Here is a 19,484-nt window from a genome sequence, read left to right as displayed (position 1 = left end):
GTTATGGAGGCCTAAGCGTGACCTACTCCTCATACCCAAAAAAGAACTCAGCACTTGGGGGCTTCAGCACTTAAAGGGTTTGAGAAAATATGAGGGATATTAATATTTTGGCATCTGCACTTGTTACTATTAAAGTTAATCACTCTGAGACAGTATCTCTATGGTGAAAATATCAAGATGCATGCATAATTTAGAACGTGTACACTTCTTGCTATACAAATAATGGACACCAGAGACTCTGGATATGCTGTTTCTGACCAATCAGTGAGATTACTTTGGCTGAATATCTATAAAAGACTTTGACACAGGTCAATGGCGACAAGTTCTAATGCCACATCGCATCCATCACAAAGAAAAAAATACATTTAACGGATGCCAAAGACACACAAAAGGTGCACGGATTTTCAGTGCTTCAGACAAAAGGGCATTTTGCCAGTTAGAGTGCACAACGCTCTAAAGGGCAATGTCTCGTTCATTTGATGTAATTAAGCACTACCACTAGGTGGCGAGCTACGACTGATGCTCTACACAGGCTTAATGGAAACGTCTTCCGTGAATAAACAGTCGTATTTCTGCCACATGAAATTGGAAGTTTCAATTTACTATATTGCCGACAGTCTATTTCATTTTTCGAGAATGAAATTCTTTTGTTTAACAGTATAGCTGTTGAGCATTTAACCAGCGTATGTTTACAGGTTTCTTAACATGTGTGAAATCATATGCTTAAAAACTCCTCCAGAGACATTATAACGGTTTACAGAAAAGAGTAAACATATGATGAGAGAGAATGCAAGAAAGACATAAGTAGAGGTAAAAAGAAACAAAGAGCAAAAGAGAAACGTAATACTGCAACAAAGATCTGTAAAGAGAACCCTGCTTCGGCGTAGATGTGCTGCACAGAGGCGGAAAACAAGTCCCTGCAGCCCTGCAGCACTAGGGGGCCCCAACCCTTCAGTCCCAGGTCAATGAATATCTGTGAGGGATGGGAGACTCTGGGGGCGCTCATCACAGGAAGAAAGGGGGTTGGGGGCAATTTTACATTATGCCACTCGTGCTGCTGGACAGAGTTTACTGGTTCCTAGTCAAGAAGATTGCATTATGCATGGGGCTATAAGTCATTCTTTTCTGCTGTCATTGTATCAACCGATAAACACAAATATAACAGAGGTCGCTTATTCACAAGCATAATCACATGGCTTCCTATGGCAGAAGAATTCGAGATACATCAGAGACACTGTGCATCAAGTAGGCCCAGCTGCAGAGACAAATGGAATGTACTCAGAATTAGCAGCAGTTTTGTCCTTTACAGGAAGTAGGAAACTGAACGATTTCCACGTTCTGTACACTTACTGCTGAGGCTCATTCTGCAGTAACCATGAATGGAAAAAAATATGTTATCGCAAAAATTTAGCACATCAAATTGCTCTTTGAAATATTTTTCCAGAGGTACAAATGGATCACACAAGCAGGCAATGATCAAGTTGTAAAATAATAAATACCGGTACACAAAGCTTTTCTTGAAGCCCCCCCATTGACAAATGACACGATTTCCTAACACAAAGGATGTGGAGTCTTGATTCCACCTCATACCTCTTTAATCCACTACCTGGCACTCTTGAGATTTCTTTTTAGGTCGAGCCTAACGCAGCACACATGCCCCGCCCTAGGAGAGGGCTTCTTGGAATCACTCCAGCTTTTCTGAAAACTCGAGCACGTGTGTTTTGATTTTCCGCACATTGTATTGGCCTTTGCGTGTGGCTTTCAAAAATGAAAGGACGTAAATGGCCAAAGGCGGGTGCATGCCCCACCTTTTCCAGTGATTGTTTCCTCCCACAGCATCCAGCTTGCGGGAGCGAGCAGGGGTGTAAAGGGTGTCATCGGTTTTGGATCATGTTATAGTCGCTTTCAAGCGCTCTCCCGGTAGAGAGTTCCAGATTCTTGGTGCAGCCCCAGAGAAGGCACGCTTATTAGTTTTTTCCTTACAGAAGCAGGGTGGCTGGAGCACATTGTCTCTGGCGGACCAGGAGTTTCTGAATCCCCCAGATACCACGATTTTCTGGACAGATATGCCAGGAGTTCGCTTATAGTGCTTTGTGCATGATACAGGCCAGTTTGAGCTGGATTCTGGCTTCAAAAGGAAGCCAGTTCAAGTCCTTCAGATGTGGCGAGATATGGTCAAATTTTTTAGAAACTGATAGGAATCTAGCTGCTGTGTTGAGACAACCTTTCAGAGGGGCCGTGGATGTCTTTGATAGGGCAGATAGGGTTGTGAAGCCGTATTCAATTCTGAAGATAACTAACGCCTGAACTGCATTTTTAGGTCCTCAGCTTCAAGGAAGGGTTTTAATTTTCTCAAATAGCTCCGGTGGAACCAGGCCGTTTTGGCCATTGGGTCGATGTGTTCATGCATATTCAGGTTGCTGACCAAGGTTATACCAAGAGATTTGGCAGAATCCACTATGGTCGTTGTGCAGTTAAGGAATGTGACTCGTTATTTTGCATGCAATTAGTTTGCATGCCATTACTACGCGTTTTTTTCGCAAGTTTTTAGTTCTCATAGCATTACATTGAAAGTGTTAATGTATGCAAACTAAAAACTTGCCTAGTAAAAAAAAAAACAACACTACATACCAATACACTACACTACACATCTAAAAGTTAGAAACACTACCAAAAACCTCATAAAGTACACTACCATACACTACTAAAACACCACTACACTACCCTAAACCCTAAATCACTACCCCCACCACTGCCCTGCCCCTAGCCCCAGTCATGTCCCTACTCCCAAACACTACCCAGCACGACCCCCAACACTCCCTAAACCCTAAAACACTACCCTATGCTACACAAACTCCACAACACTACCCTAAACCCTAAAACACTACTCCCAGTATGACCCTGCCCCTAGCCCTGTCCCTACTCCCAAACACTACCCTGCACGACCCCCCTACACTGCCCTAAACCCTAAAACACTACCCTATGCTACACAAACTCCACAATACTACCATAAACCCTAAAACACTACCCCCAGAACTACCATGCCCCTAGCCCTAGTCCTGTTCCTACTCCCAAATACTACCCCGCACGACCCCCCAACACTTCCCTAAGCCCTAAAACACTAGTCTACACTACACAAACTCCACAACACTACCCTAAACCCTAAAACACTACCCCCATCATGACGTGACCCTAGCCCCAGTCCTGTCCCTAGTCCCAAACACTACCCTGTATGACCCCCCCGGCACTACCCTAAATTCTTAAACACTACTCTACACTACACTAAAACCAGAACACTACCCTAAAAACCCTAAAACAGTACCCTAGACTAATCAGAACACTACCCTAAACCCTAAAACACTACCCTCAGCACGACCCTGCCCCTAACCGAGTCCTGTCCCTACTACCACACACTACCCTGCACAACCCTACACTACTCTACACTACACAAACATAAGTACACAACCCTGTACAATCCTACACAGACCCTCTTACCTCTCTCTCTCCTCATGGGTCCTCTCTTCACCTCCACGCTTGTTTCCAATCTTCTCCCCCTTCCTGCTTCCTCTGTCGTGGGCAGGCAGAATAAGGAGTCCAGAGGGCAGGTGCGCGCCCACTCACCAACTTGCTCCCGCAGCAGACACTCTTCCTGAAAATGGACGCACCCTCACGACTATGCATGCGTTGTAACCACGCATGCAATGTAAGAACGTGCCTCCTAAAGGCTACACGTTGCTACATCGCATGCGTTGTAACGATTGCGTAGTAATGGTATGCGGACTAATGTCTGCGTACTAATGGGTGCTAACGGCAGTTAAGTGCTGTGATCGAGTTATTTCAGTCCAGGATGTCATTGGTGTTTTTAAGGGGGAGATGACAAGGAACTTGTTTGGGCATTTAGTATGTACTGGTTGTAGGTGAGCGATTGAACAGTCAGTTTCAGGGCTTCATTCAGTTGGGTAACCTCCTTTTAGAGATGAGATTTTTATGTAGATCGGAGTATCTTTGGCGTACATATGGAGGGAGATGTTGGCAGCGTGAAGTATTTCTGATAACGGTTCAAGGTAGAGATTGAAGAGGGTAGGGGACAGAGTAAAGCCTAGAGGGACACAGATTGTTATCGGGGGAGGAGCAGGTAGGTTACTGTTGTCTAAGAATCTCTGAGAGCGGTTCTGGAGGAAGGAACCAAATCATTTGATGATGGTACCTCCTAGACCCATCCTGTGTTCGAGGCGTTCAAGTAGTTTCTCATGGTTGACTGTGTCGAATGCTGTAGATAGATCCGGTAGGATCAAAAGACAGGTTTTGCCTTGGTCAAGAGCTTGGAGCGGGTCATCCTCAATGTGAAGAATAGTGGTTTCAGTGCAAGCCCAGACCTGAAACCAGATTGGAATTTGTCAAGCAAGTTGAATTTAGCGATATTTTGGTTTATTTGAAGCTGCACACATTTCTCCAGCACTTTTGCAAGAAGAGGAATATTGGAAATGGGTCTGAAGCTGTCTGGAATTGCAGGAATCCGAGTGTTTTTTTTTTAGGAATGGGATGACTTTCCCGGTTTCCAGGGAGTCAAGTATGGAACCTTGAAGAAGGGAGTCATTGATAATTGTAGTCCAAACGGGAAAGATGGATGGGGAGGTCGCTGCCAAACAGTTGGAGGGGAGAGGGTCATTTAAGAGGGTATTCGGTTTTAAGGAGGATAGAATTTTCAAGATGGAGTGGTCATCATATAGTTCGAAGTTGGACCAGTGAGCTTGATTTTTGGGTATCGCCTGGGTGAGGAAGAGAGGAGAGATGGGTCCCGGTAAGAGGAGGTGGGAAGTTAGAGGCGCAATTAAGTTTGTTTCCTAGAGAGTTAATTTTGGTTGTAAAGAAGGAGGATAACGCTTCACAGGTTGTATGGGATTTTTTAGTATCTTTGGAAGATTTAGCTAGTTTGTATGATCGGTGTTTGACTATTTTAAAGAGCTTGTGGGGTCTGTTCTTTGCGTTTTCCAGTTCTGAACTGAAGAACTCTATTTTGGATTTGAGAATGTCATCAGTAATGATTTCCATGAGGAGGTCAGTGAATGTGTTGTTCTGGCCTGGGGGGTGGTAGAAGATGTGCAGTATGATATAACTAATCCTATCCCCTCTTGCATTAGATTCATATTTGGTCCAATAATGCCTTAGACCCATATCTAGCCCTATTGGAAATTACTGATATGAAAATGCATCCAATAGCCCTTAGATCAAAAATATTAAATATTGGCTAAATCTGCTAGATTTGGCAGATTATTGGTCTGATCCAGGTTCCATATCTCCCAGTAGCCTCAAAGTGTTGAAAGCAAAATATTGACACTCACAACACAAGGAGGGAGGTACCCTAGGAACCAATAAGGTACTGGGTCAACAAGTATAAAAAAACAAGGAAAAGGCCCCTAAACGTTGGGGGTATACCCTATGTCGTACGGTAGCTCACCAAGATGTCTTGGGGGCTATCTACGACCTGACAGAGAAAATTGTCTTTGAGATTCAACATGCATACAATAACTAAATGGAGGCTAACAGTCAGTGTAGGAACTCTGTGTACAATTATTCACAACATTTTTTAAAAAACTCTAGTATTCGCCATTATTTAAAATCAACAATTTATTGTTTAAAACTAATAACATAATACAATCTAACAGTGCATAAAAAAATATATACAATCAGATACAGATTTAAAAAACCAAAAGTCGACGCGGCGTTTCGGTGTCTTGTATCGATGGTAACACCTTCTTCAGGACGGGGTTTTTAAAAAAAAATCTCTCAAACTTTTTGAGGGATTCTGACCATAAAAGATATCTTGAGGGTGCAGTTTTTCATTCATTAATCTGCCTCTCATTAGTGTTTCTTCATTAGATGGAATTTAGGGATACTTAGGAAGCTGTATCAGGACCAGGTGACAGGGAGGCCGCTGTTCCAATGGAAGACAGTGTCATTCCTAAAATAACGGAAGAATAAGACGCAAGACGGTAGAAGGAAGCAAATATATACAAAAGCCCCTATCTACAAAAAGACAAGCTGGAAACTAACCCGCGTTACATATAAAAGAAACATGTATCCAATTTGAAAAGACATACGGTGGTCACCCCTGATACAGCACTGACCACATACATGAATTTATGTCCAGGTGGAATAAGTATCCCTAAATTCCATCTAATGAAGAAACACTAATGAGAGGCAGATTAATGAATGAAAAACTGCACCCTCAAGATATCTTTTATGGTCAGAATCCCTCAAAAAGTTTGAGAGATTTTTTAAAAAAAAACCCGTCCTGAAGAAGGTGTTACCATCGATACAAGACACCGAAACGCTGCGTCGACTTTTGGTTTTTTAAATCTGTATCGGATTGTATATATTTTTTTATGCACTGTTAGATTGTATTATGTTATTAATTTTAAACAATAAATTGTTGATTTTAAATAATGGCGAATACTAGAGTTTTAAAAAAAATTTTGTGCATAATTGTACACAGAGTTCCTACACTGACTGTTAGCCTCCATTTAGTTATTGTATGCATGTTGAATCTCAAAGACAATTTTCTCTGTCAGGTCGTAGATAGCCCCCAAGACATCTTGGTGAGCTACCGTACGACATAGGGTATACCCCCAACGTTTAGGGACCTTTTCCTTGTTTTTTTAAAGCAAAATATTGGACATATGTTATAGAAAGATGGATGGCAGGAACCCTTGGGGGAGGGGGCTAATTGAATCATTCTTGGATTTCAAGCATACAACGACATTTGAGAATGACAGTAGCTTAAGCATTTTAAATTAAATTTACACTAGACGTGTTACCAATAGCTGGCTTCTGCTGTAATTGGTCTAACCACAAATATTCCTCAGCACTTTGTCTTTCATCTTCAGTTGATGTAGAAATCAATCAATCAATCAGAGTACTTGTAAAGCGCGCAACTCACCAGTGAGGGTCTCAAGGCGCTGAGGGGAGGGGGGTGCCGCTACTGCTCGAAGAGCCAGGTCTTGAGGAGTCTTCTGAAGGCAAGTAGGTCTTGGATCTGCCGTAAGTGGGTAGGGAGGGTGTTCCAGGTCTTAGCGGCAAGGTAGGAGAAGGATCTGCCACCAGAGGTCGTTCGTTGGATGCGAGGGACAGCGGCGAGGGCGAGGCTGGCGGAGCGGAGCTGGCGGGTGGGGGTGTAAAAGCTGAGTCTGCTGTCCAGGTAGGCTGGCCCGGCGTTGTGGAGTGCTTTGTGTGCGTGGGTGAGGAGCTTGAAGGTGATCCTCTTGTCGAAGGGGAGCCAGTGTAGGTCTCTCAGGTAGGGGTGATGTGGCAGCGGAGGGTTACGTTGACGATCAGTCGGGCGGAGGCGTTTTGGATGCATTGTAGTCGTTGTAGGTGATTGGCTCTGATTCCTGAGTAGAGTGCGTTGCCATAGTCCAGTCTGCTGCTGAAGAGGGCCTGTGTCACCGTTCTTCTTGTTTCGGTCTGGATCCACTTCTAGATCATGCGGAGGGTGTTGTAGTAGGAGGAGACGGCGTTGACCTTATTAGACATGGAGAGGGAAGAGTTGAGGATGAATCCTAGGTTGCGTGCATGGTCGGTGGGTGTCGGTGCTGTTCCCAGTGTGGTCGGCCACCAGGAGTCGTCCCAGGCTGAGGGGTGAATCCGAGGATGAGGACCTCCATCTTGTTCGAGTTCAGTTTCAGACAGCTGCTCCTCATCCAGTCGGCGATGGCCTTCATTCCCTCGTCGAGGTTTGTTTTGGCGGTGTGTGGGTCCTTGGTGAGGGAGAGGATGAGCTGGGTGTCATCAGCGTAGGAGATGATGTTGAGGTCGTGATGGCGGGCCACTTGTGCAAGGGGGGCCATGTAGACGTTGAACAACGTCGGGCTGGGGGATGAGCCCTGGGGGAGCTGCAGATGATGGTTCGGTTTGGAAGGGTGGGAGGCGGATGCTCTGGGTTCTGCCGGAGAGGAAGGACATGGTCCAGTCAAGGGCCTTCTCTTGGGTTCCGTGTTTTAGGAGGCGTGTCTTTAGAGTGCGATGGCAGACCATGTTGATGCTGGCTGACAGGTCCAGGAGGATGAGGGCTGATGTTTCGCCGTTGTCTAGTTGGCGCCTGATGTCATCAGTGGCGGCGATGAGGGCTGTCTTGGTGCTGTGGTTTCGTCTGAATCCGGACTGGGACGGGTCCAAGATGTTGTTGTCTTCGAGGTGGCGGGCCAATTGCATGTTGACGATTTTCTCGATGACCTTCGCCGGGAACGGGAGCAGGGAGATGGGCCGGAAGTTCTTGAGGGCCTTGGGGTCTGCCTTGGGCTTCTTGAGGAGGGCGTTGATATCGGCGGGCTTCCAGCTTTCCGGAAATGTCGCTGTTTTGAAGGAGATGTTGATGACCTTCCTTAGTTGGGGTGCGATGGTTGCGTCTGCATTGTTGAATACGTGGTGTGGGCATGGGTCTGATGGAGATCCTGAGTGGATGGAGTTTGTGACCTTGCGTGTCTCGTTGTCGTTGACGTTGGACCAGGAGGTCAGGCGGTTGGCGCTGGTGGTATTCGCAGTGGAGGTGGAGTCTGGCGTAGTCAGGGCGGTCGTGGTGTTGAAGCTGTCTTGGATGTCCGCGATCTTGCCGTGGAAGAAGATGGCAAGTGAGTCACATAGTTCCTGTGAGGGCGGGACGTCGTTGGCGTTGGGTTGGAGAGTGCTTTTACGATGCTGAAGAGCTCTTTGCTGTTGTGTGCATTGTTATCCAGGCGGTCTTTGAAGGAGGATCTCTTGGCTAATCTGATGAGGTGGTGATGTGTGCGAGTGGGGTCCTTGTGGGCTGCGTGGTTGTCCGGTGTGCGATCGTGGAGCCATTTCTTCTCCAGTCTCCGGCATGCGAAACAGAGACCCACCTATAATTTTTTTATCCAGCATATTGTAGGCCCTGAAAATTGTTTTGTATGAATTGGCCATATTTAGATTTTTAATGACAAAATGGCATATTAGAAACAAGATAGCTGGTTTTGTTTAATATTCTGCAGGTTGTTTTTAAATTCAAATTTGAAACCTACTATGTCTTACTGTATTTTAACTTAATTGATTGTCAAAGTTCAGGTAAAGTAATTAAATATGTTATTTTTTTAATATATTTATGCAACTTTGTTTCCTTGTTTTATGGGCTATAAACGTGAATGAACAACAAAATATTAATATAAATATTGCAAAGTTTCCATCTGGCTGTGTTACGGTAATATGTTCCTATGGTGCTTGTGTTTTCCACATATATTGCTGTGTATTTATTCAACTGGCATTTCATATCATTCTTAACTGTTAGTTTCTTGTTTTTATCACATTATTTCTTTTTGCACCTTTAAGGTCAACGTGTTTTGGCCCATTCCTACCTTTAATGGGCCTTTTTCATGACTAACTAATGAACCTAGTTGGTTGTAAAGCTCAATACATGCTATTTATATGCTGGCATTCTTTATGCTGATTTTTGGAAATGAAATACAAAATCAGCTTAGCTACCAGTGCTATAATTGGCATACCAAAGGAAGTTTCAAACACTGCATAAGACAAGTTTGGTTGTCTTTGGACTGAGTTAAATTACTGAAATAGGATTCTATTGGGCATCACCATTTTAGAGAATAGCACCGGTCAGACATGCATGGGGATCTGCACCTCCTCATTATTGTAGTAAACACTAAACACTATGGGTTTGATTAAGAGTTCGGCGGTGCAGCACCGGGTCTGCCCAGCCACCGCATTACCAAAATCGTGGATGGGCTGGCCACCAGTTTACGAGTGTTTGTGTCTGGCGAGCTTTTTTTTTTACGTTCGCACGCTGGTGCCTCAGAAAATGACAACTGCACTGGGAAAGCCAAAAACGGTTTATGCATGGCATGGACTGTAAAGTCCATGCCATGCAGGAACTGGGGTACATGCTCACAGGAGGGCACATGTTGTGTCCCCCTGCATGGATCCCAGGGCCCAAAGGCAACAGGGGTCCCTGTAGGGCTCCCTTTGTTTTGTCTCTGTCACGGTTTTTCATGGAAGAGAAACTGCAATGAAAACAGTGGGGAAAGTAAAGTTGCAATATGCTTGGCGGGACTGCTGGGGTTCCGCCAAGCATATTGCTGCCTCTGCACCTGCACTCGGGATTGGTGGTTCCCAGGCGGCTCCGGCAGGGCAACAGCAGTCCGGCTTCCCTGATTGTAATGGGTTGGTCGGAAGACTGCCACTGATGCGCCTTCACGAGTCTGGGGGTCCTTGGACCACCAGACTCATAATCAAGCCCTATGAGTTTAGGTGTGTAAAGGACATTTTTCAAGGCTAACATCTTAGAATTATAGTCCTTCCTGGGTAACATGCTCCTTGGAAATCATTTGGTTTCAAGCTGCAAATCAATCTTTCTAATAGATTATTTTCAATATATTGTCCACTGCTGAAGACTAAACAGCTGTCATATACTCTTGCTCTTGTTGCGCAGGACTGAGCCCCACAGTTATAACATTTATATAAGGTCTGAGAATGGAATAACAATCTGACCAACAGTAGAAAATAAAATAACACTGCTGTTTGAATTCTGTTTAAGATGCTGACAATAATGAAGATTCTCAGGCTCATTCTATCACCTTGAGAGCTATGGTGGTGCACAACAGAAATGCATACATTGAAAGTGTATTGCATGCAGTGCTTTCTACCTGTGCATGGAGCTAGACGTGTCATCTTCTTGAATGTCATCTAGATCTTCTTCACACCTGGAGAATGGGTAATCAAATATCAGTGCCATGCTATTATTAATCCAATTATCCTCTAAACAGCAAGCAAAATATAATTCAGGAGGATGTTGTATTTACATTTCATTATATTCATAAAAATGTATGTGCATATATGTGTGTGTATATATATATATATATATATATATATACATATACATATATACATATATATATACACACGACATATCTCTCGCTGTCTCTCCCACAGATACTGAATTTATAAACTCATATTCATACATATATTGATTACTTCAGTGCAAACATCAAACTCTGTGTTATTACTGCAGGACAAAGAAAATTACACGAGGGACTCACCGTTTTCTGTCTTAAAGATAACATGTTACAACGACTTTACAGTGACAAACAACTCTCCTAGTAATAACTGTGATATCTCCTAAATTCTAATGTTCGGTTACTGCACAAAAGTAAACCCATCAATTTTGGTTTTAGTTGAGCCATTTATTTAAACAAATACATATGGAAAAATGCCTCAGCGTGTAACCATATATGTAGCTACACAAAGTGTAAATTTCTATTTATGAATAATATTGAGGGAGTGAGAAGTATCGTGAGCCTTACCTGAGCCATAGTACCTCCTAATACTGAAGAATGGTAATGAATGGCAAAATACATTCTGCACATCTGCATAAATACTACGTATACTTACAAAAAAACACACACACGTAAATGCATATATATTTTAACACATTTAAAGTAAAATGTGACTAGAATTGACTTTTACCAAAGAGTCAACAAAAGAAGCAGAGAGAAATACACCATAATTCTCGAAGCACATCTGATGGAATATTGACATCATCATGCAATAATCTGTTCACGAATAATGAGTAATGATCAGAATATATTGGGGTATTTAGAGAGAAGCAGAACACATACTGAAAGATCATTAAAGAAAAGGTAGTCAGCAAATAGGATTTCACATCCCTGCTTCAGTGATGTATTTCTGAGTCAGGAGTTGTTATCCAAGTCTCTCAGATCTATCTCCCCAGTCTACTCCTCTAAACTGACATCATCACATCCTACCTGAGCCACTGGGATGTCTCTCCTCCCTTGCGATTCTTTTTACATTCTCTTTTCTCTACATTAAGAGGAATGGTAGTGTACCCCAGCGAGTGGCAATTTTTCATCTAGCTAAAACTAATCCTAAAGCTAAAAATCTGAACAGGGCTCAGAGATTACTTTCAGCAGGTATTGTTTGCAGGTGGAATAACTTTGCGGTCCTGACCTGTACCCAACTCAGGAAAGCAGAAAGACGGCAATGGATGCTATTTCGTCAAGTTGTATTAATACCACTAACCTACAGCCACATGTACCATAACTTAGAAGGTTCCACATCATATCTGAAGCATTTAAGTAAACATGGCTGATGCCTGGTGTACTTCAATTTAGGAATAAAGTCTGCTCTCATTAAATATTTGTAAAGAATACAGTTAAATATATTTTTCATTACATCCCTTGGAAAGTACTTCACTGTCTTTGATCTTGCCTTCCATATCTGCCTCCCATTTGCACACGACTCTGATCATATGAATACATAATATAGTTTACTAAACATTAACAAAAATGTATTAGATATAGCCAAATGAGTCAAAAGAGAAAACCAAAATCATAATATGTCAAAGTTGATCGCAGTTTGTAGATAACTTATGTAAAAATATTGCCAATGAAAGTGGTTACCTACCCAGAAATTATGTAAAAGGTGTCCCTGCAGATGATACATCACACTCTTTATTCTTTTTCTATCCATAGGCTGATGTAATTTGATTAACGCACCAGGAGAATCTGACAAACATTTTTAAATCATAAAGATCTGTGTCTCATTCATCAATAAGGTTGAAGCATTGTTTTAACCCACCTAAGACCTACTAGATTTCACTGTTTCCTTCGTTACCCTTATGAGCCCGAAAATGTGCCAGAGAATCTCAACAGGATTGCCGCATCACGGATAGCTGTGGAGCTGTGTGCCCATAAACAGATCAGAAAATGCATCAGAACAACACTATAGAATTTTACCAACAGTGTGAATGCCTCTTTCCCTCAAGGAAGTGTCCTAACAGTGAGGGCTCGTTCACAACACATTTTGTACTGGTGCTATTCCACGTCTTTGTCAAGGGATTGCTTGGTGCAAACATATTTTACAACTGTATACATTAAGCAGATTTGTGAAGATGGTGTTTGTCAATAATATGTGTGCATTCTTTTTCTGCTGCATTTTGTTTTGCTCTGACTATGATGTGTCGTTATTTGAGCTGCTATGTTTTTGTGCTGTTTGGACAAAAGATTGAGTTTAGAATATTGCGATGCAAGAATATCATCATAATAATATTGCGATGTTCAAAATGCCATTGACAGGAATAACATGGGTAAGAATAATGTTTTTACGCTTTTTTCATATTTTGTTTGTTAAATATTTTGATTTTAATAATGTTGGTGGAACTAATATCGTTTTCATTGATTTATTGTTATGTTTTAAGTGTGTTGTACTGTTTAATGTTTTTTATGTTTTAATATGTACCAAATATTAGCTTTTAATGTATACATAAATTATTAATTCTTGTTGTTGTATTAAAACGTTTTTGAGTAAATGGATAATGATTTTTATTTGTGGTTAGTTTTTTATTTTTTGTTAGTGCGCTATTGGATTTAAACGGGTAAGATTTTTAGAATATTCCAATTTTCCCCAAAATGGAAGTTTGAAAGAAGTCCTCTTTGCATGGTAAACATGGTAAACTTTTGCATTTGTTAGGACTACTTGAGGATATTGCATTGGATTGTTCGTTGCCATTAGATTGGAGGAATGTACTATGTCTATCTTTTATTTTTTTTCCATCACGTGTCGCACTTAAACCCACTGTTATTCTTATATTTGTGATTGTTTCACAAAGGCACATCAGTGCCGAAACACCTCTGACACCTATCCTGGAATGATGGGCTCTTCTTGCAAAACTTTGGGAGTATGAAGTAAATTGTAGACGGAGCTGCATCCGTCTGCCTTGTGGAGTGTGTATATATATATATTACGCTTTCTTTGTACCAGTAACCATCCAGCTAAATTGGTACAAAGTATCCCCTATGGGGAATTACTAAAACTTAATTGGAATAGCTCACGCACATGTGACTTTGAGAAAACAGCTAGGGAATATGTGGCAAGGTTTGAGAGAAGGAGATATAATCCTACCCACTTGCAGAACATCTAAAAAAAGTAAGAAGAGTTCCCAGACCACATTTATTGGCAGAAAGCACTATAGCGAAGTCAGCAAATGCACAAGGAGGACATTTCAGGATGATAACTACTTATTCAGTAGAAGTTAATCATCTCAAATGTATCCTGAGAAAAATTGGCTCATTTTAAAAACAGACAGTGTCATAAACTCTGATATTCCAGCATATCCTTTGGTGACCTTTAAAAAAGCTCGGTCTCTGAAGGATAAATTAGTGAGGAGTCATCTTGAAAAAGAACCACAGGGTAAAGGCACCCTCAGGGAAATGAAGGGTTTCTACCCGTGTGGTAAATGTAAGGCCTGTGCAAACAGCAAACGAGTGTTATCTTACAGCATCCCTGATGTGAAAGAGAAGAAAATCATCCCAAAATTTCTAACCTGCAGTACACCATATGCGGTGTATTGTCTGGTATGCCCATGTGGCTTGTTTACATAGGTAGTACTATTCATACCCTTAAAATCAGGATACTCGAACATCAGAGGGCGATATCCAAAAATGATTTATCTTACCCAGTAGTTGATTTACAAACCAAGGCTCCAAAGGTATTGAACAGTGGGGAAGAGTTGGCATCCCATTTAGGACTGTAAGTAATGAAATGCTGTATAGTGTTCTCGATAGGAGATTATATCTTCCTTTTTAAGATATACGATGCTTCAAGCATGTATAGGTGGGGTTATGACCTTTCTTATTTATTTGATTTATTTATACATTTTTTAGAGCGCGTTGCAACCCTACGGGCATCCTGGTGCTATGGAAAAGTGCGACTGAGAAGTGATCATCAAGGGACAGGATGGGGGAGCGAACAGATTGCTCTTATGGTGATTAAGCTTTAGGGAAGAGCCAGGCCTTTACCTTTTTGTGAAAAGGCAGCAGTTCACTGGTTCTCCTAATCGCAATAGGGAGGCTATTCCAGAGGTGAGCTGTTGCTATGCTTAAGGCTCTGCCACCGTAAGTTGCTTTCCTGATTCTAGTAATGCTAATAAGGTTAGTGGATGAGGAGCGGAGGGTCCGTGTGGGCTCATACCATTGAAATTTGTTTTGTAGAGGTTTGGGACCCAGACCATGTACTGCTTTGAAAACAGTACATAGAGATTTAAAGAGGATCCTCTGAGGTACGGGCAGCCAGTGCAACTCGGCCAGTGCTAGAGTGGTGAAGGATCGGCGTCCTCGAGAGAGTGCCAATTTAGCAGCTGCCTCCTGGATACTCTGGAGTCTGGAAATCAGATATGCAGGAGATTCCAGTAGCAATGCGTTGCAGTAATCCAGGCGACTAAGAATGGTGCTCCTGACTACGGTTGCTCTCGTCTGTGCTGGAAGGAGAGGTAACCGCTTTCGGAGGCCCCGCATTAGGGTGAAGCAACTGCTCACCTGTTTGTTGACGTTGGTCTCCAGGTTTAAGTTGTCATTAAAGCTGACCCCCAAATTCCGCACCTTCTTCACTGGTGTCAGTGGTCCATCTGAGGCTAAAGGCCAGAAGTCAACAGGCAGGCTTCTGGCAATTCTTCCCACTTTGCATTGCATGATCTCTGTTTTGGCCGCTAATAAATTGAAGCGAGTTACTTTTTAGCCAAGTTGCCATTTCCAGCATGCAGGTGTGGAAGGTCTCAAGTGATTCTGCATGGGCGCCATTAAAGGGGATCATCAGCTGCGTGTCGTCCGCATAGTTGATCACGCTAATATCATGGGCCTTGAAGATGCCCATCAGGGGTTGCATGTAAGCGTTAAAAAGGATTGGACTGATCGCAGACCCCTTGGGACCCCATGTGGGACTTTAGCAAATTCAGACTGGTATGGAGGGAGTGCCACTGCCTGCCATCTATCTGTCAGGTACGAACGCAGCCACTTGTTCCTTCTACTCCAAAGGTATCCAACCTTGTCGGTAGGATGTCATTGCTCACAGTGTCGAACGCAGCGGACAGGTCCAGCAAAATAAGAATTGCTGATTCTCCCCTGTCCGCCCTCATTCGCAGGTTGTCCAGGACCATCATCAGAGCTGACTCAGTCCCATGGGCTGGTCTAAACCCAAATTGCTCCTCTTCTAGGATGTTATTTGTTTCCAGGAAGAGGGACAGAGACCTACTGACCAGCCGTTCCGTGATCTTAATTGGATACGGCAGGAGCGAGATGGGTCGGTAATTCTTGTGGCAGCTTGGGTCAAGATTTGGTTTCTTTAGCAGGGGTGTAATAACTGCCTGTTTCCATTCCCTCGGTACAATGCCTGTGCAGAGAGATTGACCGCATAGCTGCCGGGGTACGGGAAAGAATTCAGCCCGAGTTCCTTTACAACTTTGTGGGGTAGAGGATCCAGTGGGGATCCAGAGGATATGTTGAGGGTTATTTGAGCAAACTCTTTTTCTGAGGGAATGTCGAATTTGTCCAAGATGGCCCTTGGCATTAAGTGCCCATCCATTCCTTCTCTCTTCTTCCCATTATCCACGCCGCTCTGGTGCTGTGCTAAGGAGGTGGGGGCATCCTCCATACTCTCCACTAATTTTATGATTTATTTCCCGGAAGAAGGAGGCCAGACCATCACATAGCTCCTGCGAAGGTTTGATGTTACTACTGGCGCAATTAGGGTGGGACATTTCTCTTACTATCTTGAAAATGTCGCGTGACTTATTAGAGCTTTTTAGGAGAATGGCTGCAAAGTGTTCTGCTTTGGCTGTGGCGATCTCTTTTTTTTATTTAGTTATTGTCAGCCTCCAGAGTAGCCTATTCTGTTCTGTATAATCTGTCCTCCATTGCCTTTCCGCCTTTTTACAGGCGATTTTCTGATTTTTCAGTTTTTCTGTGTACCAGGGCGCAGAAGGGTTGCCTCTTTTCCTGATTACTTTCAGTGGCGCAATATGATCAAGTTTCCTGGTCACATGATCACAAAGCGAACGATAGTTCACAGTAACGTCATTCTCTGGATTGAACAGGGTCTCTCTTGGATGCATTACATAATGAAATATGAGCAGAATTTGAACTGAGTGGTATATGAACTTGTAGTGACTGTGAGTCAAGTAACTATTTTATTAGCGGCAATGAAATTGAGTGAAGCACGTGCTGCTCTTTGAAAATATGACATGCCTTACATCATGTATTAATGTAATTGCCTACAGGGGACCCTCGCCGATCCACTGCTCTATTTTTACAACACAGAGGAATAATAGTGACATGTCGCCAAAATATATGACAATAATGGTATGTTGTGTAGAATCAATTCTAGCTATGGTAATGCCCATATACGGCTAGAATGTTGAATTTGTTACAAAAGAAATGGTATTCAAATGAGGAATGAGTACGTTATAAAATGGCGACGTTGTATCCGCTAAACTTGCAATTGGAAGCATTTACCAACCCGTAATTGACCGGTCATATGTGCGCATGCGCAAAAGCAGACATGCAATGTTAAGCACAATGATAGGCATTGTAGGAAAAGGTATTGTTTCAATGCGTTATTTGTGAATGTTGCAGCAGAAAAACTATGATTTGAAAGCAGTTAATAACCTGTTTACGATATGGGGCGCAGGACGCTCGAACAGTGACATAAAGTGGTGCGGGAGCATTTGTCATAATAATGATGAATATTTGAAACCGGTTGAAATATTGACGAATACCTTTGTGATATTAATGTAAATTGGTAAAAACTGGTAACTTACTATCGTGTACGTTATGAATAAGCGTTACAACATGGCGCTGACGGCACTACAGTATTGTGGTCCCTTGTTTGTGGCAATGCTAATGCTGATGTTCATGATTTTAAAATGGCGACTTCCCGGTGTGTTGTTAACACAGAGGAAGGCTGTCAACGGTGGGTAGTTATAGTTAGGACCTAGTTTTCGTAGGAAAGCAGTTTTTGACTTGGCCATAACTTTGACGTCGTATGGCCAATCTTCATGACATTTTCTTTAAAAAGTGTCAAGTTGGGCTCTATTGTTATGGAAAGTTTGGAGGTGATCTGTGCAGTGGGGATAGAGAATTTGGGCCGCGAAATAAGGTTGCGTTTCAATTGTTAATTCCCATAGGAACATTTAGCCACAGCTACAGCCCGAACCGCTGAATGGACTTACACCAAATTTGGCAGGGAAGTAGATGTTGGTTTAAGGAAGTGCCTTTTGCTGATGTGGTGTAAGTTTGTTCAGTAGTTGTTGAGAAATATAAGTTTAAAATTACCGTGATATCTCAGTCCGTGGATATTTTGCAGTGGTTTCGTGATGAATCGCGAATGCATGCACAAATGGGAATGCTCTGATTGGCTGGACGCAACCTGAATAGAAAGTTGTGCCCACCATTTTATCTATTGGGAACAACGGTTCCCCGGGCTGAACATTTCGGAAAAAGCTAACATAAGGGGGCAGAGTAGAGGTACTCTGACTCCAAGTTTTAGAATTGGGGGTGATAGTGACACAAGTTATGTGTCCACAATACATATTTTTTAATCGTGCACAATATTTGCTACAACACCACGACAACTAGCGCGCCCCCACCATGTACCATTGCAGGGACATCATGACTGGCAACGTTGCCGCGAATATTGGTGGAAAATTAAAAAATATATCAGTTAATCATTAATACGCATTGTTATAGCGATTTTGATAAATGCTCTTATAGAGTTAATTATATAGTGAGTTATCTACTGAAATGGTTAGAATTAATTATACAGTTATAATTTGCTAATGACGTGGTGGCTATTGAATTCCTGCTTTTGCTTTCGAGACGTAACCCCGGGAATCACGATTACAGGCATCATCGCGAACTCCAGCCTCACCTCGAAAACGGGAAATTGGTTTTAGAGATGGTTGTTCTAGAGATAGACTAGAAAAACATGAGTTTGAAGTGTACAGTAATAAAAAGGCGTGATCGTAGATGTTAACGCCCTCATCACGAAGTCCCAAATAACCGCGAAAACAAAAAATAGGTCTTAAATATGTTTTTTTTATAGAAATATGTGTAGGGTAATGTTAAGAATAGATCTTTTTCACATATTTTTGGATGTGTTGGGGGTCATTGAATGTCTGCTTTTATTTTTTGTTTTCACAAAGTGTTCACGGGGATCGCAACATAGTCACTAATATAAAAAATGTAAAGTAAGGAAAAACGCTAGTTGATCCACTGAAGAAAATAAAAGCTTATAAAAATACCTCTTATAGAGCCATTTTAGATAGAAAATACAATTTACAAACCTTAACAATTCAATAAAATATTCACAGGTGACATGGACACTATAGTTGGGAAATAGAATTCGAAAAACCTTAGAAATTCACTGAAAAAACTAAAGGTTACAGGGACATTATAGTGAGGATTTTGCATTTAAAAAACCTTAGAAATTCAGTGAAAAAACAATTGTTACAGGGACGTTATAGTTAGGCTGACATTTAACTCATACAAAACCAGAGAAATTCAGCAGTTATAGTAAGCTAAGCTAACTATAACTCGTGCCCCTGCAACGCACTGCTTATGACCTCAGATATTACATCACTGATCACATGGACTGATGACATCACTGATGACATC

The 19,484-nt window shown here is 42.3% G+C and overlaps 1 protein-coding gene across 2 annotated transcripts in view; it reads right to left on the bottom strand.

Annotated features, from left to right (window-relative positions):
* FAM13C (family with sequence similarity 13 member C) overlaps positions 1-19,484 on the bottom strand; it is an 866,698-nt gene that overhangs the window by 722,393 nt on the left and 124,821 nt on the right. For both annotated transcript variants that reach the window (XM_086922448.1, XM_086922449.1), the window contains exon 2: positions 10,668-10,724. In XM_086922448.1, coding sequence (XP_086778574.1) covers positions 10,668-10,724 — 57 coding nt within the window. The remainder of the gene's footprint in view (positions 1-10,667; positions 10,725-19,484) is intronic.

The sequence above is a fragment of the Lissotriton vulgaris genome, chromosome 5 (genome assembly GCF_964263255.1).
Source record: "Lissotriton vulgaris chromosome 5, aLisVul1.2, whole genome shotgun sequence".
In the NCBI taxonomy this organism is placed as follows: Eukaryota; Metazoa; Chordata; class Amphibia; order Caudata; family Salamandridae; genus Lissotriton; species Lissotriton vulgaris.
This window is presented reverse-complemented; position numbering and strand designations above follow the sequence as displayed.